This window comes from Camelus ferus, chromosome 12 (assembly GCF_009834535.1).
Source record: "Camelus ferus isolate YT-003-E chromosome 12, BCGSAC_Cfer_1.0, whole genome shotgun sequence".
In the NCBI taxonomy this organism is placed as follows: Eukaryota; Metazoa; Chordata; class Mammalia; order Artiodactyla; family Camelidae; genus Camelus; species Camelus ferus.
In genome coordinates this window covers 26857465-26879387 of record NC_045707.1, presented here as the reverse complement: position 1 = coordinate 26879387, position 21923 = coordinate 26857465, and the positions used below count along the sequence as shown (strand labels likewise).

The 21923-nt window shown below is 36.6% G+C and overlaps 1 protein-coding gene across 3 annotated transcripts in view; it reads right to left on the bottom strand.

Moving 5' to 3' along the window:
- NELL2 (neural EGFL like 2) overlaps positions 1 to 21923 on the bottom strand; it is a 287493-nt gene that overhangs the window by 155579 nt on the left and 109991 nt on the right. For 2 of the 3 annotated variants that reach the window (XM_032493267.1, XM_014564018.2), the window contains exons 11-13: positions 10053 to 10144; positions 6350 to 6452; positions 932 to 1060 (exon numbers count right to left, since the gene is read on the bottom strand). The exons of the other annotated variant lie outside the window; for it this stretch is intronic. In XM_032493267.1, coding sequence (XP_032349158.1) covers positions 932 to 1060; positions 6350 to 6452; positions 10053 to 10144 — 324 coding nt within the window. The remainder of the gene's footprint in view (positions 1 to 931; positions 1061 to 6349; positions 6453 to 10052; positions 10145 to 21923) is intronic. 3 annotated transcript variants of the gene reach the window in all.

Genomic DNA, 21923 nt, shown 5'->3' with positions numbered 1-21923 from the left:
ATTTAAAAAATGACTATCAATTTTCAAAGCAGAGAAAATGTATTGAGAGCTAAGGGAAACAATAGAAATTGTTTTCCCAAGGACCAATAAATCATCATGTAGCCAAACACAATCTCCGAGAACTGATAGCACATTCTTGACATTTGGAAAGGGTAAGTCTAGAGCCATCCAAGTGCCTAAATACCACCATATCAGTGTTCTTGCTTGCAAGACCCACTAGCTAGTCAACAATTAATGAGAATTACTCAAATCTGTGCCTCAAGGAAATTATAAATCACTACATTTCATGGACTTCTAGGGTCTTCATGAATAGTCGAAACCACAGTATTTGTGAATGCCAGGGGCCTCCTCGGTGTACTGAGATGGTTTCAACGAGACAATAAACTATCTTGGATATTCGTTTAGATTTTTTTAAATGACTAGGAAACTATTTATTCCATTGAAGCTATTTTCTGTATACCACAGAACGTGAATACAAACACTGAGATTACTGACAGTAGCAAACAAAAATATCAGTGGGCACTTTACCTTCCTGTTAATTAACTGTCTTTGTTATACAACACTGTCTACAAACAGACAAAAATTTTTGTTTTACAGCAAAATCTGACTACAACTCTAACTGCAAGCCACAGTAATCACGTCAACATGTGAACTATCTGGAATATCTAATTATGAAAATGGCAATTTCACAGCGGAAGTATTGTCCTAATTCAAGAAACCAGCCACATTAGCTTATTAGTCTGACATATAGCAGATAGCTGGAAAACTTTAATTTGAAAGATAATTATTTTTAGCTGATTAATATGCTTCAAATTAAATTCACTGCTTTTAATGGGCCCATCAACCTGACAACCTGGGAAATTAATAAATTTTGCACGCAGCAATCCTAGGAAATTGATACAGCCAAGCTCCACATCATTACAAGGATTACCTTCACAGTAGGCATTGTCCTCTCGAAGAGCCCGAAAACCGTCTCGACAGCTACAAACGGCCCTGTCGTTCAGATTTCTGCAGACAGAATTCTCCATACAGTTATGCTTTTCGGAACAAAAGTCATAACCTACAAGAAAAAAGAAACTTCTTATGATAAATGAAATTATGACAGAGCAAATAAACTTCGTCTCCTAATATCTTCCTTTGATTTAGAATCTGTATTTCCTTAAATGATTTGTTAAGTTGGTCTCTTCATCCAGTGTTTATAGAACCACATGCTATGTGCGCAAAAAAGGTGTTTTTATGTGTTTAACTCAATTAATTCCTACCTGAGGTTAATTTTATGTCTCCTTTGTTTCTGACAAATGCTATCTTTAGTCTCTAATATTCTAATTAGTCCTCCAAATACTTGAAACAAAGAAAGATTCTTGGAGTCCAAAATGAAGATTTACAATATAGAAGATAATGCACTGAGGAAGGAAACTGATCTGAGAGTTAGTGATTGAACACTGTCAATAACAACGAGTAATACAGACCGGTGAGATGTGCACATTGTGTATTTGAGAAATGACAGACAGCCTGGCATCCCTAAAAAACAAAATTTTCAATGTGTTAAAAAAAAAAAAAAGGAAAATTACAACTTTAATTTTCTCTGGAAATCTGCAAGGCAAAGTATGTTCACTCAAAAGAAAACTTTTGTGAATTACAAAGATTTCACAGATTCTAAAGTCTTTCTGAGAGGAAAGAAAATGGAACATTTTACAAAGATTCACACCAATCATGTGTAATCTCTCAAGATCTCTTTTTTCCTGAGTGAATCCCTTGTTCAAAGGTCATCTAAAACACTGAAATGAAAAGCTTGAACACTGGAATCCATATTTAATGGAAGTTATGTCATTATACATCATTCAAACAATTTTCAAATTGCCTGATGCATAAATTTTCTATCTAGTTTTACATTGCCTAATGAATTACTATTTCACTATGTAAAAAAGAAGTCTAGGAGAATACATTTCTTATAGCTCAAAATAAATTCATCTATCTGCAGCCAAGAAAAGATTTTTACTTGAGCAAATCATGAAGATGGAAGTTCTACATTGTCTCATCTTATTTGTTATCAAATTACCGTAGAATGACTTGATTCAACAAAAGGGCCAACTAAACTGTATCACAGCCGTAGGTATACTCTGGTACAGCACAGTGGTTGGTGTCCATTCCAATTGGTTTGTGCCCATAATTAGTATGTTGATCATCACCCCAGAGTTAAAACATACGTCTCATGAAATACAACTACAATATATAGTCAAATATTGTTTGTATAACTTAATAAATCCTTAGGAAGGGTGAGGCTCTCAAAATACGGTGATGGCATAAAAAAGGAGAGAAAAAAAATCAAAAGAATTAGTGATTTCTACAAAAATAAAATAAAATAGAAGCATATGAAGACCAGAAAAATACGTAGTTAATAACAGCATTTAAATCACTTGACAACTTAACGTTTCATGGCGAGATTCTTCAAAGTCTATATTCTCATGATTAAGGCTGAAAATTTAGAAGTAAAAAGTTCATTCTTAAGAAGATGAAGAGTTAAAAATGTTTTCCCCTAGGGTCTTTTTATTTTCTTCTTCTTTAAGTAGCTTAATTGAGACTGTATTTCTTAAAATGTATTCCAGTGTCTTTTTACAACGCCTGAGGGGGAAAAATTTCAGCTAAAAAGTTGCCTTCATTCTCTATCTCAATAGCTCAGCACATCATCAACCTAAAATGAAAAGGCTCCAAAAAATCACTTTATATTTATTGTAAATTAAAACACAATTACTAAAAATATTGGCCCACACCTTAAGATACACCAAGAATTAAGAGGCCATGTATCAACACAGCACTAAATTTGTATAATTTCACTTGTAATATTTCAAGCAACTTTCAGAGGGCAGTGACTGAGAACAGGTACTGTTTCTGATGTGTTTTTTTCTTTCATAAGTTTGTAATTTTCAAAGCTCTCTTTCAACTTTTCACTTCACTGCATTTTCTCTTCTCCCATCACAGATCACCCAATCCATGATCACTGTCTACGCCATATGCCACCTCTATGACGATCACTTCCAGTTCTGCTCAGGTAATGGTACGACCCCTTCATTTTAGCATCAAGTATTATGCACACACTCAGCATGCAGTGTTTAATTGCTGTAAGAATTTTCCAACTATAAGATAATAATGTGATTCTACTTTTCATTGTTTTAGGTTCAGTTGGGGAGTACTTTATTTTTAATCAGATGCAGGTTTTTAATTAATCCAGAGACTTGAACATTGAAAATTCTGCCAAAATTCTAATTTACTCTTAACAATGTCAGATAGCTATTTTGATCTATTCTCTCAACAAATAAGTCGATTGAATCTATTGGTTGTTTCACTACTTAGATACAAAAATACCAGGGTCAAAAGGCTCACTACCGATGGGTAGAAAATTCAGACTCAATTAAAGGGACATGTTTCCAATCTACAGGGAATAACTTCAAAAAAATCAGAGCATGCGTTGGCAATCAACCACAGTCCTATTGCCTTCATAGCTGCATTTCTATTCATCTGTGCTTGGTTTCTGGAGTTGAAAGACCCAGATTTACATCTGATCTCCACCACTTACTGGCTGTGTAAATTGCTAGCTGTGTAAGCTAATTAACCTTTCTACACCTTTAGTTTTCTCACCTGTAAAATTAGGATAATATCTACCTCACAAAAATGTAAGGTTCAAATGAGATCATCTTTGTAAAAGCATAATAGTATAGTATTCATTAATAATTAAAGCAATTAGAGTATTACTAATAAGCCATAAACCAAACATGTTGAGATACCTGTCATAAGAGAAAATTCATATATTACAGATGCATAGATCAATGATCTAACACAATCTACCCTTTCTTTTTTGTTTCCTCCTTTGGACTTTAACCAGAAGGATACCAAGTTTTCTATTCCTTTTGTAGGCTTTTCAAATTTACATGAAGTTCTGTGTCTTTTATTAGCGTACTAGATCTTTCTGTAAAAAAGCAATATGCATTTCTGTATGACTGACTAAGCAGGGAAGGTGGATACCAAACATTATGAGTAAGAACAATATAAATGAAGGGCATACATAACAACCAGGAGAAAGAGTACAATAATTTTGAGGTGGATATTTGTTGGTTTGTCTCCTTTTTGAGAAAACAAAACAGAATAAAGAACCTAGTCATACTTCGGGTGAACCATTCACCCCTACTGTCAGCCTAGGTGCTTAAAGGAAAATGGATTCTATTGCTCACAGATTAAGGTCACACCGATCAATGCATCCCATTGGCCTGGACACAATCATTTCTTCAGTCCTGAGCGTATGATCCAGTTTGGGCTCATGCAGATGACTGAAACTCAATACTGGGACTTTTGTTCAACTCATGACCATACTGAACTTTCTCTTCCACCTACTTGAGTATCACAATAACGTGAGTGTAAGAATGTCAGGGGTCTACCTGAGAACACACAGAGCCTGAAAAGAAAGCCACCTCAGAGAAGACAAAAGAAGAGATTCATCTAAGCAAAGGGGCAAGATTTCAGATCTGAATCAAGTGGCTTCCTGGGGCCGCGTGTTCCATTTGTGACTTAAGTCAGCTGAACTGGGTGTTCTATCACTTGTGCCTAAAAGGACACTAACTCATATCAGTATTGTTTGCGAGCTGATGGATAATTCTGATTTTTCCCCAAGTGTAGTTCCCATGCATGGAGAAACATTAAAAAAGAAAAAAAGCTATTGACAGAGCTGAGATTTTAGAACTCTTAATTGAATGAATGGAAAAAGGAGCTAAAAAGGAAATGAAAAAGCTGCACCACCCTCCTCAAAACTGGGGGGGGGGGGGTCCTTATGTCCTCCTGTTAATAGATTAGGTTAAAAGAAGACAAAATGAAATAAGTATGTGTTTTTAAAATTTCTTTTTCTTATTTTTTCTATTTAAGCTTGATTTTGCACCAATAAAGATACTAGTAACAAGGGCTAGGAGCTCATTTAGGGTAATTTGTTATATAGTAACAATGACATGAGCTATGAGCCCCAACTATACCCCAGGTGTCATACTAGGTATTAAGAATACAGAGATGAATGTAAAGACCCACCTCTGTCCTCAAGGTGCATGGTCCAAGGAAGGGGGTAGGTTCACAAATATATAATTTCATGATAATTCAGGAAGGCACATATAATTTCATGGTTGGCAGGATCATAAAACGTTCCATAAAATCAATCCTTCAGTTTAATACTTGAATCTATAACAAACTACCAAGTTTAAGAACCTTTCATGATGCGCAACTCACTGCCTCCTGGACAGCCCACTACGTTTCTGAATACTTGAAATTTTACTGTTTTCTTATATTGAACTAAATATCTAAGTCCCCTCTACTTATTGGTTGTAGGCCTGTCATCACAGACGCAACACAGAACAAGCGAGGCATATCTGATGGCCTCTCTCTTCTCAGTAGTACAGAGGTCTATGAGTGAAGGAGACTGGATGAGAAGAGAGGGATGTGAAGTAGTCAGATGGGAATTATGCTAAGTCAATTATAAAAGCAAACTGAAATGCCCATCGACAGATGATTGAATAAAGTTGTGGTGTAGATATACAATGGAATACTACTCAGCCATAAAAAAGAATGAATCAATGCCATTTGCAGCAAAATGGATGGAACTGGAGATCGTCATACTAAGTGAAGTAAGACAAAAAGAGATTCCACATGTATCACTTACATGTGGAATCTAAAAAGAAATCTAAAAAGAAAAAAGACACAAATGAACTTATTTACAAAACAGAGACAGACTCACAGACATAGAAAACAAACCTATGGTTACCGGGGGGAAAGGGGTAGAGTGGAAAGATAAATTGGGAGTTTGGGATTTGCAGATACTAACTACTATATATAAAATAGATAATCAATAAGGTCCCACTGTATAACACAGGGAACTATATTCAAAACCTTGTAGTAGTCTATAATGAAAAAGAATCTGAAAAGGAATATATACATATATATATAACTGAATCATTATGCTGTACACCAGAAATTAATACAACATTGTAAGTCGACTATACTTTACTTAAAAAAAAAACTGAAGAGAAAAGAAAAGCAAATCCCCACCCCTAAAAAAACTAATCAAATATTTCAGCCCTATTGTGTACATATTTTCGCCAATGTCATGCTCACTCAGAACCAGGACACAGAAGTTTTTAGAGGTCCCGGAACTTGAGTCAGATAGAAGACACCCAGCAGAAATTCATGAGAGCATCTAGATTTCAATTCGACAGTCTTTGGAAATAACTTGCTCATAAAAATTTCTATTTCATGTCAGTTGAACTACCCTCCTAGAATGACTCATGCACAGAAATCTTACTTTACTAAAAAGTCTTACCTTTACAAACTTTGCAACAGCTATGAGACAAGGTAATCTGATGAGACTCTGGACAGTCCAAAGTGGGACAGCCTGAACTCTCCACCAGCTTCATGGTCTGCTCCTGTTAGACAACAGAAAATAAACGCTTCAAACTTAATTAGGACTGGCTAAGAAGTTTCCAGATCCAGCATCTGAAAATCTCTTTTAATATGAGAGTAAAATTTTCATCCTGAGAACCTCTGTGCAGGTCACAGGCTCACTTGCAAAATGACATAAATCACAACTGGAAAGCCATTTTAAAACTGACAAGCCAGCTCTGGGAATGGGAGCAAACCACACTGCAGCCATAGTTTCAATCTGCCAAACATCAGGGTGATCCTGAAAGATTCAGTTAGTTTACAACATATTTGCACATCCAGATGACAATTGTGGCAAAGATACGGCTTGAATTCGATCAACGGCTCACTTTGGAAAAAAACAATAAACAAAAACTGAACTTTTAAAACACTTTCATTTTAAAGTTTCCTAAGCTGTTATGAACAGATTCTCGCAAATGAGTCCAGTAAGGAATACTGGGGGGGGAGAGGGGGGGTCTCTCACAGAACTATAAGGAAAATGAGGACTGTATTCACATCTCTTTTGTGCATGAGTGTCTAGTGTATTTTCTAGCACATAGTTAGCATTCAAAGAATTTCCTGAATGAATGAATAAATCAGTGTAAAATGATTATAGTTCTAGCAGCCAAAGTAGATTAAATCCTACTCAAGGAGAAAACAAAACACAGAACACTGCTGATAAACGGAGTAGCGTGGCCCTCAAAGCATGTGACCTCTTACTGTCCACCTTCAATCTCTCAAGAACGAGGGATGCTTACCAGTGCATAAGTAATAAAAACGAAACCCATCGGAACTTGAAGGTTTCCATTTTAATAACTGTGAATGAAAAATATTGCCGGCCATATCAGTGAACAAAGAATGCTGAGGCCTTTAAGTCATCAGCCACTACCTCCGCCCCAGAGAGTGAGCTCCCAATGCAGACGAGCAGGCAGCCTGGCCTCTGCAGCCACCCACAACAGTGCCCCCCTGAGGGAACTCAGGATGGGAAAAGCCAGATACTGGCCCTCCTTAGCTAAGGTGCTTACCAAAGGAATGATTTCAATGAGCCCAGAACTTTGTACCTTCCCATACATAAAAGAGCGCTAAATTCCTTAACCTGAGATATATGGTTTTCTTTAATTAACAGTCATCTTTTGATTTTTCTGACTACTTGGTCTCTGTTGCAAAAACTCCTATATACCCTGGCCCCTCCCCTACCGCTTTGGAGCAGTCTAGAGCCATCTGAGAGGCCGCCTCCTGGGCTGGAGTCCTCAGGCGCTGTAAGTACTGCTTTTACTAAAGAAACACTCATTTCAATATCCCCCTCTTCCTGGCTTGTCTATGGAAAGGACCTTTTCCAAATCACCATAATCTCTTATCAAGAAAATGTCAGGAGATATATATACAGTGGAGTCAAATGCTATTTTTCCTTTGGTTGGATGATAATGTTCATTCTGATAATCCTACTTTGAGGACCACAGTGCTTTTCTATGTTACTATTAAACTCACAGACCTCGCCCCCTACCCCCCAGGACACATGTTCAAGACCACAAAACTGACAATAAAGAAACAAAGAAGGACTGGAATTGACAGCCCAGAAGACGGAAGCCTGAGAAAGCTGTCAATTATGTAAAGGTGTAAATACAGAAGCTCAGGGGCCTGAAGGGAGAAGAAACAATAGGAGTCCTTAATGTCAAGAATGCAGCTGAGAACTACACAAGCATATGGAAATCCAATATTGCTGTGAAGTAGAATCCATAGCCACTAACTACATGTAGCTCTTGACCCCTGTAAATACAAAATACAGGCAAAATTTTGATGACTTATTATAATAAAAGAATGTAAAATATTTCATTAAGAATTTTATATTGATTTCATGTTGAAATGATAATATTATGGATAAATGGGGTTGAATATATAAAATTTAGCCCAATAAAAATCATGTGTGTGGTTTGCATCATACTTCTACTGCATAGCACAGCATTAGAGGGTAGGAAATGGTACCTTTTGCCTGAGTAAATAAAAAGTAATGTTCAATCACTCACCCAATATTTACTAAGTACCTGCACAGTTGACTATATGCAGACTTCTCACTAACCCAGTTTAAAATAAAATCACTTTATAGGTATCTTAACATCAAATAGGCAAATATCCAAATAAATTTCCCAATCATAATTATCAGTATTATGGAATACACTAGCCAAATGAAAAGAACACACATACACACACTAAGGGGAGAATCTTCAAATGCTCTCATGATTTTTAAACTCAGGGCTGATATTTCAAAGTTAGAGTTTACTTAGGAACCAACTGACAAAAGTTTTCCACCTTCCTTGCAGTGACTTTTCTCTGATTTCCTTCGTGTTACTGTATCTCACTCCAAGTCTTCCAATCCTTATATCTACAGTGGGACCTACTCCCACTCATAACAGCATGGGTGAAGGGATGCAGAGAGAAAAAGCCACCGTGAAATACAGCTTCAGCAATTCGTGTTATCGTTCCTGTGCCTCAGCAACCTTATCCTTAAGATGGCAACCTACATGGTGGGAGAGCTGATTTAAAGCCCAAAGCAGCAGCTAGAATACCTTATAATGGGCATGAAGAAATCAGAGCTTTCATGTTCGAGAAATCAAATCTGTCACAGTTTTGTCTCTTTACCTCCCCTCCTAGCTTATCCCAAATGTCTTCCAATTGAAGATGCATGCTGTATGTAGCTGGCTTTTTTCAGATTCAATTTATCTTGGCAAAATTCTGAGGATTTTACTTTCCCCAACACTTAACAATCATTTGAATGTTCATGATTTATTGCCAGCAGAGTCAATCACTTCTATTAATTTTCTACATAACCTATACATACAAAAATGTCCCCCATAAGCATGTACAGAAGGTATTTAAAGAAGAAAATTAAGGATCAAATGTAAATGAACCCTAAAGCAAAAGCTTTATATATATAAACAGCTTCCTTCAGATAAAATATGGCTTGAAATATAACATCATGGTCAAGGAATACAAAATTATACTTTATGAAAGGTAAATGTGAAAAGTGTTATGAAACATATTTAGCTTTTCAACTAGCAGGTCAAGAAACAGAGTGAAAATGAATTACATTTGCTTCACAAGCAAACTTCAAGAGACCATGGTAGTACATTTATAAAGCATTCCCCTTCAAATCATTTAAAAGATCCCTCCCAAAAGGATTAAGATCAATATCAGTCTCATCTCCATCCAATAGCTTATTTTTTTTATGTTTTGTCTTTAATTGGACTGAATGATATTTATCACCAGTCAAAACCAAGACAGACAACAGATTGAGTCTACCTTTATCTGCATTTTCTTCAAAACAGCAAACAAGGAGCCAATTTGTATTTGGAAAATAAAAGACTACTTCATAAAACTTTAACTTGGTAAAAGAGCATTTTTATTTGTTGGGGAAATGACTTTACAACCACTAATTTACATGATTGCAAAAATAATTTCTATACCTTTGAACTATAATCAATATCTTAGACTTGCTCTTTGCCTTAGAACTTTTAAAGGCATCACAATGGTGAGATTTTAAAGAAACATTAGTTACTGCGTTTATAGACAGGAAAGAATTTAGAAAGATGCATGAAAAGCTCTCTTACCTTGCACTCATACAGAACACATACACCGGAAGAGGAATAGACCGTGTTTCTTTCTCCTTCAAAGTAGGTTCGTCCTTGAAACTGGCATATAGCTTTGGAATAAAAAAATACATATGTTTATTTTTTAAGATTTTACATTAGGAAAAATAGCTTACAGGCATTCAGATCTTCTTGCAACAATATTTCACATGTTCTTATGCCTTTTCAATGTGTTTGAGTAACTATAAGCCTAAATTCAATCTAGTATATGGCACATGTAGGCTTAAGTCATTTTCATGCCTGTTAAGTTCAGAGAGTTAAAATAAGGTACAAAAAGGATGGGGGGGGCAATGGTAAGTCAGAATTAAACTCTGAAAAAAGGAGTGCCAATAAACAGACTCTAAGCCAATTACTTGCCTGTGGGATGAGGTCTCACTTAAGGGTAGCTTAAGCAGGTGCTCAGGGCAGCTACAAATCAGGGCAATGCAAATATGAAACAAGTTCATTTTTTAAATACCATTACAGAATTTTAAAACAGAAACTTAGAAAGAAACTACTTTAATTTTAGTACTTATGTGTAGACTTTATGTTTCACGGGTTGGTATTATTTTACTTGTAAGTACACGTGTGTTTGGGTGCCCTGTTTAGGATATTGAAAAGTCTTGATGTGCGCCTTTAAATAAACTTTTAAAACAGAACTTCAGATTCGATAGGGGAAACATTTTTAATTAGCGAAAATGCTTGGAAAGTATCAAAATTTTTTGAGACATCCAAAATATTTACAATCCACACAAACATTTAGCCAACGGAAACGTTTGCTTGCTTTGAAGAGAATGTTACATACTTAGCCATGTGGACTATTCACCTAAATAGAGACAGGTTTACCCTAAAGTGGAGCTTAACCTTCAGTACCCTTCTCTGGTTTAGAATCCTTCTAAGACTCTGAAACAACTTTTGTTTTCATGAATTTGTATTGTTTTTCTTTCAAAGGGTACTCGATATTGTAGATGCTTTGGAGTTCCACACTACCTAGGTCAACCCAAGCTAATTACTTCAAAAGACCAGAGGAAGTGATCAGCCAATAGGAAAGGACTCAGTCTGTTAGCCCTACTTATTAAATCCAATTTTCAATTTTAACCACATGGATTTGACAAAATGGGTGAGTACATTTCCTTTTAACTCCATTGTGTGAGTTAAAGTCCCTCCTCAGAATTTACATATCCCATTATCTTTAAAATTTTATAATGAATTAGACATACTTCTATTAATAATATTGAATCTATATCGTACAAATATTCATATTTAACCCAACTTTCATCTTTGCTGAAAAGTTAACTATTTAAAAGGTGCACATTTAAATAATGGAAAGCATGCATATTTTTAAAATACCATCTTCAACTGATCTCCTTACTCAGCTTTTATTATCAAATTTTACTCCATAATATATATTACTGGCAAATTGATTTTAAAGTTTTGGAGCTTGCTGGAAGCAAATACAACTTACTGGCATAAATTATATTAGTTAAAAACTGGCTGAAGCTTGCTCACTCATGAATATTCAAAATGAAACTACAGATTGTCAGTTGCATACTATCTATCATATTATGAATTAAAATAGCATGCGCATTTACTTAATGAACCTGATTGTAAAATATATCTCTCCAACATGTAATTCTAAAGAGTGTGCCTTTTTTTCTTATGAGATTCAGTGACCTCACAATACCAGGATCTGGCGCATTGTATGTTCAATTATACTTAATAAGTACCACATTTTATAAGATAAGGAGAATAAATAAAACCTTCTTACTTCTATTCAGCACCTGCCAGTCAAAGGTTCCTCTATCTATTATATTATACAACTTGATAACTGCAGCCTATTCAAGTTCAAGGGTATGTTGAAGGAAAAAACTGATGCCCCAAGTCTTTTTCTTAGAACAGAAGGAAAAGAAAACACCGAAAAAAACACAAGGATAAATTCTTCTTATACAAAGTCTGATGATAATTTAATATTCAAGCGGAGCAGATGGACCTTCTGTTTGAAACTCTTAATTCAAAAGACTCAAATAGGCAACTTGTGAGACAATAGGGCACCAAATGGAGCTTGGCAAAGGGAGAAACACAAAAGCGAATGAGATCACAATGGGTTCGTTTCCTTTCAAGCAATGAGCACAAACAGGGTGAATCTGGCTTCAAGAGAACTCAGAGTGAGTGATATCTGTCTCATTTCTTTTTTGATCAGTTGCTGTGGCTCTCCATAATTCTATACCTAGTAATGTCAACAGGGTATGACTTCCCTAGGCTCTTTAGGGTAAAAGTGTTAAGAAACTCAGAAATCTACACTCATTCCTAAAAATATACTACAAAGAATCCTGAAAATACCATTAGGATGGCTCTGGGACAAAGGAGTAGATTGCAGGAATAAAAGTCATATTAATTTATTAATACATTTAACAAGCATGTACTGAGCTCCTACTACATGCCTGGTAGTCTGCCAGGTACTAGAAATCAAAGAAGAAAGAAATATGATTCATCCCCTCACTACTGAGTAAGGAAGACAGACTCGTACACAACTAACTATAATAAATGCCAAGCTAAAGTGCTATAATTAAGAAATTCATGTTACATGTAAACACAGGAGACTGAGTGGTAAAATGGGAGGAAACGACTGGATCAAGGCTGAGGGAACAAACAAGGGCTCGAGAAGGACCCAGGCTCTGGCAACGACAAGTCACCACCACGTAGGGCTAAGGGACAAGGAGAGGAAATGGTTTTACTGGAGCCCAAGTTGAACTAAAGCTCTGAAGGCGGGACAGCCTGGTGGGAGCTGAAATCATGAGAAACACAGGTACTGCCAGAAACCCAGCCCAGTGCAGGGAAGGGGCAGGGAACAAACATGGCCAACTCTCTCTCCTCCAGCTTTCCAATTTCCTGCCAGGGCCTCCCATGGGCAAACCCTCCCCAAAGCCAGCTGGCAAGAGAGCTGGGCGATGCGGTCTGCAGAAGTCCAGCTCCTGGGGCACAGAGCCAGGCAGAGAAGGAGAGAGAATGGAACTGGGAACCCGGGCTGCCCAGGAAGAAAAACCAACACCCAGCACACGTGGCTCTCTTATTAATTCAATTTAAACCACAAAGAGGAACAGTTTACAAGGATAGGTTGACTAGAAAGGCATGAGAGAGTAGAACACAGAACAGATAAATTCTGAAGAGGGAAAATAGAGGATTTTTTTTTTTAATTCAGATCTGTTTGAAGGAAAAGTCCAGGTAACTTATCGAAATGAGGTCCCTAGGCAAGCAGAAGGCAAGACGAAGGAACTGAGCCCTGGGCTGCTCAAGTGTCAGAACAGAGGAGAGGAATTAGATTAGGCATCGGCCCCAATTTTAACCAAGGCCAGTCCCTGCAGGTTCCAGAAACCAAGCCTCAAAGATAGTAATACTCACTGTGGCTACTACATTGACTGCAAGAAAGTCTCTAGAATTCCCTAACTGAATCGTACCTGCCTGTTTACCCTTTCCCAGCAGGGTGTAAAGTAAAAGAAATCACTTCCTCAACAAAACAATAAAGGAAAAATCACTCTGCTGTATTGACTTCTTCTTTAGCTGAATTGCATTCATGTGTTCATAGTCAGAGACTTCATCTCTTTCCTAGTTTTGGGGTGTGTGTGTGTGTGTGTGTGTGTGTGTGTGTGCGCGCACGTGCTGGTGTGTGTATACACAGTATTAAATTTCTTATGCTATAACTCTGAATTCCTATGTCCAAATCATTTACTGACTTAAAGCAGAATTATGGCCACAAGGCTGCTTTTTCAAAGATCTATGTTAAGTGATTTACTGAGTATATAACATGTTTATGTTCTAAGATGTGAAGTTTCTAGGGAGATGGTATTCATTCACACAGTCTTAGTGCTTTGCAGTCTAAGAAGCTAGGCCCCCATGAAGTCAGACTCACCCACAGCACTGTGGCTACTCTTAAGTTATTAATATCAACCAATGTCAAATGCATATTTACTATGACTCTGGTATACGCTGGTACCAGGGGGTACCATTCACATCATGTGAATTATGTCACTCAGAGTCATCCAGTGAACAGCCTATTCAGCCATAGGTAGGGACATTAATTAGAACTCAGAGAAAATTCAATAGGATGTTATTACAATTGGTATATATGTTTCACCAAGGCTATGGATTACTAATTACACAGTTACTAGCACCATAATTATGAGAGAATGTGCAAAAGCAATTAATATGAATTATTTTCGTGTCACTACCCCCCCCCCGCCATTTTAACAATTAACAAGAAATAGGAAGACAGGAAATGCAACAGAGGCAAATCTGAAAGTCATCAGTTGTTAAAAAAAAAAAAAAAAAAGGTGAAAAGGAATTTACAGAACAGACTGAGAAATGGATAAGCAAAAGAAGCCAGTAAAACTCTAAAAGCCCTAAATTACACACTAAAATCCCGATTTACTGGTCATTAATGCAGAAATAGAAAATGCAGATGCCTCTAATGAGATTTAAAACAACTTCTGCAAACCCTTCTCGAAAGAATTATTCAAATCTATCTAACAATATTTTAGAATATAAAAGCAAAAAGACATAGATTTCACTTCTAAACATTTCCACATCCACTGGATATTTAGCTTTTCCTTTTTATTACTGGATTGAAAATACATGAGTCTAGTCTTTCCCAACTGGTATCAACACCTTTTAAAATGATACAGCATAAAATTAAAAGTTATGGATGCCAAGAAGAAAGCCAGTAAGATTCACTTAGGTGAGAAATGAAACTTATGGTTTCTTTAAAATTCTCTCTGAAAACACCAGGTATGGGTGATCTTTAGATTGTTTAAGCTCTCTGTTAAGGGCAGAGCTGTATACAGCAGTGGTTTTTATGTGATATTTTTTGAAATCTTGATTTCTTATGGGAGGGCTCTTAGAAACCCAATGTACAATGTCAGTTATTTCATTTTGAGCCAACACGATAGTTATTTGTCAGTGATACACAAATCAAAGCTGTTGGATGAGAACATATCTCACTAACTGTAATTATATATACTGATGGTTTTATTATCCATTTTTAAAAAGAATGTTCAATAAATGCATTCATGAGGCAGGCTAAGATTCCGTGGAGTCAAACAAACAAACAAAAACATCTCAAAGTGTTTCAATATTCTTTAAAGACTCCAATCAGCCACACTGCATTTATCCAGCCCACAGCCATTTTTTGAAATCTGCACTCACTCAGAGTCAGTTCTTAACAATATGGTTGTAATAAACGATTTGAGCACTAAGTGCTATAAATTAATTTCTCCCTCTTTTACAATGCTTAAATCTCTATTAGAGCACTGAATCCATTTTTCCTTTCCTCTAGTTACTTGTATTCTTTTTTCATCTTTCCAACATGAGACAGGGACAGTGAGTGTCTTATATGTCTTTGAATCTTGTATTCAGCACCCAGCACTGGCCATGGGTAATTAACTCTAAAGGCTTGTTGAATTTGTTTTGTAAGTTCTCTTCCAGCTTCCTGTTTGACGAAAAGCCAGGGGAAAAAAAAAAAAAAGACAACTGTCCCTCTCTAATCTTCACGTTTTCCATTTGACCTTATCCTTTGATTTTGCCTCTTATAGTAAAGGTCCTATATATCGGGTCTCACCGAAATAGTTGGCCCTTGCTGTAAAATGGCAGCTTAGTTTCCACTTGAGTAGAGCTGGAACCTGGAAATGGGAGCAGGTTTGTCTATCGGTTAATGAAAAAGTCTCTGGCTACTGTCCAAGCAGTAACTTATCAACATGAATAATACAAGGCAACACATACAATGAAAGTCCACTTGGACAATCTGTTGGTAAATTTTTCCCTTCCTCTACATAAAACCAATTTCTATGAGTCAATGCTTTTTAAATGATCGAAATTTCAGAGTGTTTAAGTAATTCCCAAATTCATTAATTATACATGATTGTTTCCTTTAACCAAATTTCATTAATTGTTGGGGAACTTCGTTGTTTGCAAAACTAATATTAGAGTTGAGGAAATGAGATCCTGAGAGCAGATGTGCAATCCTCCCCTCCCAGTCTATAAATATCAGGTCCTTGGGCTTCTAAAGGACCAAAGAGGGCTTCTCCTAGGGGGCCTTAATTTAGGTCAGTAGCCTATTCTTCCACAAAGAGAACAGGCCCTGAAACACCATAAATCTAGCAGGAGAGAGGGGTTAGGAGGCAAAGGAGGCTAAAAATAACTTCCAGAATAGAACAAACGCAAAAATTCTAACATCCTCTCCAGATCAGCCTTTGAGTTAGAGGGCTAGGTACTGGGAAAACAAGAACTGGATATTTAGAAGATCACAGCAAAAAGGCCACGTCTATAATTGGAAGGAAGAATGTCGTGCTTTTGCCCCTAATTTAATTTTACCCATTTAAGATATATCCTGAAATTCTTTTCATTTAACTACCTTTCCATCACTGGCCTTATTTTTGATCCTAGCTTACATACGATAGGATCGATTCTTTAAAACTAATAATGTAATCAATTCATTTAATCTCCTGGGAATAAGAAAAATGAGCACGATGAAGATTTGGAGAAAAATACAGCATTCGTGGCAATATAAAGACAAGCCTATAGATGACTCTGACTGCCTATCTCAACAATTAACTGAGATTACTCCATTTCCCTTTAAAACTTTCATGGCTGATCAGAATTTTTGGATTTTTTTTTTTCTTTTTTGGTGTGTGTGTGTGTGTGTGTGTGTGTGGTGGGGGTACACTGGGTCTACCAGAAGGCAGGCACTCTGAATAAAAGCAACTTTTATTTTTGTTACCAAGGCTGATGCCCCAGGATCATACCCCTACCCCTCCCTCAAATAGAAACCAATTACTCTAATCTAAGTTTCTAATCTAAAGAGAAGAAACAAGAACTGGTTAGAATCAACTGAGCCCAAGATGGCAGAGTATTTGACTTCCAGTGGACAGTAAGCCTCACTATATGCTCATTGTAATACATTAGCATGCTAAGTGACACACCCACCAGCTCATGACAATTGAACATTGCCATGACAACAACCAGAAAGAAAAGCCCATACAAGGACTGAAAAGCCTGTACAAGGACTGATTGGTTCCATCACACCCAGAAGGAGAACATGATGGCAGAGGCCTCTCATAAAAATCCACGTGGCCCAACCGGAGCCAAGCTGTCTCCACAGGCCATCTTGGCTGATAGTACCCAGCTCGAGTACTTCCTTCTCCCAGAGGAGTGCTTTTCTTTCCTTCTCCCTGGTCAAATCTTTTTTCTCTTTTGAGGAAAAAAAGCAACCATTCACTCTGTCCCTCTGCCTCTGCTGCAAATACTTTCACAGCTGGCAGCAAGGACCACACTTTGGTGGGCCTCTTAATTGAGGGGTCCCTCTGTCTGCTAACAGAAACAGCAGAAGACAGAAAGACTGTAAAGTATAAACTGAGATGGAGCAGGAGAAAGGAAAGCAGAAAGCAACAAAAGGTTAAACAAGAGAAGCAAAATAATTTCATAAAAACTTGCTGCAAGAGTAGCAACACCCAGTGGAAATGAGAAACATTGATGACAACCTCCTGTCCACCAGGCACTGTACTAGGCAGGTGCCTCCCTGCCTTCAAGGAGCGTTCAGCCCAGCGTGGGAAACAGACACACAGCAACTCCACACAACGCAGAGGAAGAAAAACGTCTTATGACGATGTAGCTGGAAATGCTTCTCAGAGGAGGAACATTTGAAAATGAGCACTGAAGGAGGAAGGCTTTAGTATTATTTAATCAGAGGACGAGTACTCTAATACATTCAGAAAATAGAATAGAATAATAATCATAATAATATATATAGGACCAGATACTAAAGAACGTCTAATCAGGATACTTATATAAGCTGGAACTGGTTTATGATAAATTGACTTTATAACCAATTTATACACTCCCAATCTACTGGGCCAACAGTTCTCAACTGCAGATGCATATTAAAATCACTTGAAGAATATTTAAAACTCTAGACTCAGCTGCATAATAATAAGAATCTCTGAGGGTAGGCTCTGGGCCTCTTTATTTTTCAAAGCTGCTTGGGTGCAGGTAGGCTTGAAAACCATTTTACTATGCAGAAAAAAGAAAAAAGATCTAGGGAAAAAGAAAAATACAATTAATGTTCAAATAGGGACAGTTACATAGATATTCAGTAGGAGCCTCTGTATTCCATGTTATCTGGGTAGGAATTTGGTCCAGTCTGAAAAAACTCAAAGTGAGAAATGACAGTCAACAATAAGTATTACCTTAAATATTTTAATTAAAAACACATCCACACACATTCAACATTTTGAAGAATATTTTTCTTCACTATGGATTCTTAGATTGTTCTTCACTATAATCTTGATCATATAAATAAATATATAATGTGTTGCCTATAAGTTCTATTTTTTGTTTGCTTAAGTGAAACAAGATAGATACTCGCCAAGTAATCTGAAGAGGGATCATTCTTGTCCCTTGCTTTCTGTCACATTTTACCATTGTCTTAGTGACATCTAATTTAAGAGTATAGTTTTCAGCAATTTGAGTTTATCATCTGTTTCCAAAGCCCTCAACTTAATTTTTATTAGAAGAAAAATGATTTCTTTTCACATTCCCATCTCATTGGTTTATCTATTACGTACGTATAGGTGTTTATGGTATTTCAATAATACTACAATTACAATACAGAGACAACTGCCAGCAGTAGGTTTGGGAACAAACATCTACCTTCTGGTTAGCTTGCAAATCTAACTTATGCTGTCATGGCCTCAGATTTAGCCTCAAATTGAGGTGATACTTTTTTTTTTTAATAGAGCCAATGGAAATTATACATGGGTGCTTCTCAAATCGCCTGGAGATCTTATTTAAATAAAGATCCTGATTAGGTAGAACTGGAGTGGGGCCTGAGATTCTGAATGTCTCACTAGCTCCCAGGTGATAATGATGCTACTAGTCCAGCCATCACGCCTTGCGAGGCAACGCTGTAGAACACTGATTATTAACTCTGCTTGCACGTAAGAATCACCCAGGGAGACTGCTGAAAATACCAGTGTGTGGAACCCAGATCAAGTGAATCAGAATCTCTAGGGGAGTGGCCTGGGCATCAGTATTTTATAAGAGCATCCAGGTGATTCGATGAATGGCCAGTGTTGAGAATGACTGATGTAGATGAATCCAACTAGTCAACTCAGTGAGCTTTTAACATACAGCTCCATCCTGAATATTATCACAGAGTGACTCAAAGGATGTTACTAAAAGAACCTAGCCAAAATTACTTTATTCTTATGCTATAGTTAAGGATAACATTAAAAACCTAATGTTCTACCTCCAGTGGCTTCTTAACTTCTAAATCATTTACTTACATTTATAACTTCAAAAAAGGTCACAGGAGTAATGGAAGTGGAGGACCAGGGAGAGGGTGAGGGAGGGGAGAGGATGCCAGAGGGAGACAGAGAAAGAAAGAGAGGAATTCATGCACACTGTGAGACTAGAGATTGAGCCTCATTAGATACAAAATATACTTGTATTTTGGGACAAAATATTTGTTAAAATATAGCACTTTTCCCTATTTTCAGACAATTTTCCCCCTTAGGGGGCCAATTAGGTAAAATTTTCTACAGCTATGCTAAATGAAACATTGAGGTTAAAATGTTAAACACATTAAGCCTGGAAATTAAGAATTAAATTACCCCCAAACTTAACACTTCTCATAATAACATGTCAAAATGTGATTGCATTCCCCCTGAAGCCTCTGGAATTAAGAAGTGAAAGGGCTTCTCATATTTTTTTCAGGCCTTTGAAGATACTATCATATGTATTGCTGCATTTCTCTTCACCTCCATTTATGAAGAAGAAAATTATGGAAATGTTCATTCTCATGCTGTCAATAAATACTTCCTGGGTGGCCACTATATGCCAGACACTGTGCTCAGCACTGGGGACTCAGCCGTAACAAGAAAGATTCTGCCTTCACAGAATCTGCAATACAGAGGGGGATTCAAGACAACTAACCAGACGAATAAGCAATAATTGCAGGTTAACACCAAGTAAAGAACCAGCCAGAATTGGACACTGGATAACAAAGCGGCCATTTGGGATCTGATCAGAGATTACTACTTTGGGTTGATCAGAGAATATCTCTCTGAGGAGGTAACACTTTAGCTGAGACCAAAGGCTGAGATGAGCTAATGTGGGGGTAAATGACAAGGAAAAAAATGCCCCAGGCAGAGGGGGAAATTAGCTGGGCTTATTTGAATGAATTCCAGCGTGGAATTTTTCATTTATCTGTTGTTACTGATTTCTAGCTTATGTGCACTGTGGTCGGATAGAATATCCTACATAAAGTATTTCTGTGAAATTTGTTGAGATGAGCTTTATCACCCAGTACATAATCAATATTGGTAAATGTTCCGTGGGTGCTTAAAGGAGTATGTAACGTGCACTTTGGGACTTAACGGTCTATGCAGGTTCATTAGGTTGAATTGTTCATCACGTTCAAGTGCTTTGTATTTTTAACGATTTGTGTGTGTGTGTGCGCGCACACACCTGTATTCTGGCAATTACTGCAACTTCACTCTGACTGTGGATTCATCTATTGCTCCATGTAGTTCTGTCAATTTTATATCATATATGTTGAGACTATATTATTGAGACTATATACAAACTTAAATTGTTGTCTTCCTTGTTATTTGAAATGTTATTATTATGAAGTAACTCTAGTAATAGTTTTCACCTTAATATCTATGTTGTCTGATAGAAGAAACCAGCTTTCTTTTCCATGGGCTATATTGTACTATTCTTTCATTTTTAACCTTTCTGTATCCTCACATTTCAGACGTGCATCTTTTAAACGAGCTGACTTTCATTAATTCAGTTTCAAAATATTCACTTTTTAAATTGGACCATTCAGCCTATTTACATTTAATGTAATTAATTTTAAAATCTACTATCTTATTTTGTGCTTTTCCCCTGCCTATCTGTTTCTTTTCCTCCTCATTTTACAACTTATTTTAAATTGATTGTTTTCTTCATTCTGTTTTCCCTTACACTCACTCAATAACACATTTTAACACGTTTCACTCCTCACTATACCATAATGTTATTGTTGAATTTTAAAAATTTTACATATTCTATTTCTTAAAATATATTTTTATTGAAGTATAGTCAGTTTATAATGTTATGTCAATTTCTGGTGTGCAGCACAATGCTTCAGTCATACAGAACATACATATATTCATTTTCATATTCTTTTTCACCATAAGTTACTACAAGATAAGGTATGAGAATGATGATAATTATTATCTTAGTCTATCAATATTCATTTAGATTTACTATGTACTTTTTTTCAGCTTTTAATTTTTCTGAAACAGTTTTACTTTACTTCATTCATAAAGTTATTCTTATTAAGCATAGAATTCTAGGGCAGAAACTCTTTTCCTTGTACACATTAAGGATACCATTTCACTCCCTTCTGGCTTCAACTGTTGTTATTGAAAAGTCAGTGCACACAATTTTGAAGGAGAATAAATTTAGAGGACTGATGCTATCCAACTTCAAGACTTACTATTAAGCTATAGTAATCAAGACAGTGTGATCCTGAAAAAAAAAATAAACAAATAGATCTATGAAACAGAACAGAGACCCCAGAAATAGACCCCCTCCCCAAATATAGTCAACTGATCTTTGAAAAAGGAGCAAAGACAATACAATGAAGCAAAGACAGTCTCTTCAACAAATGCTGCTGGAACAACTGGACATGTGAAAAAATAAATCCAGACACAGACGTTACACCCATCCCAAAAGTAATTCAAAATAGATCATAGAACTAAATGTGAAACACAAAACTATAAAATTCCTAGAAAATAATAGAGAGAAAACCTAGAT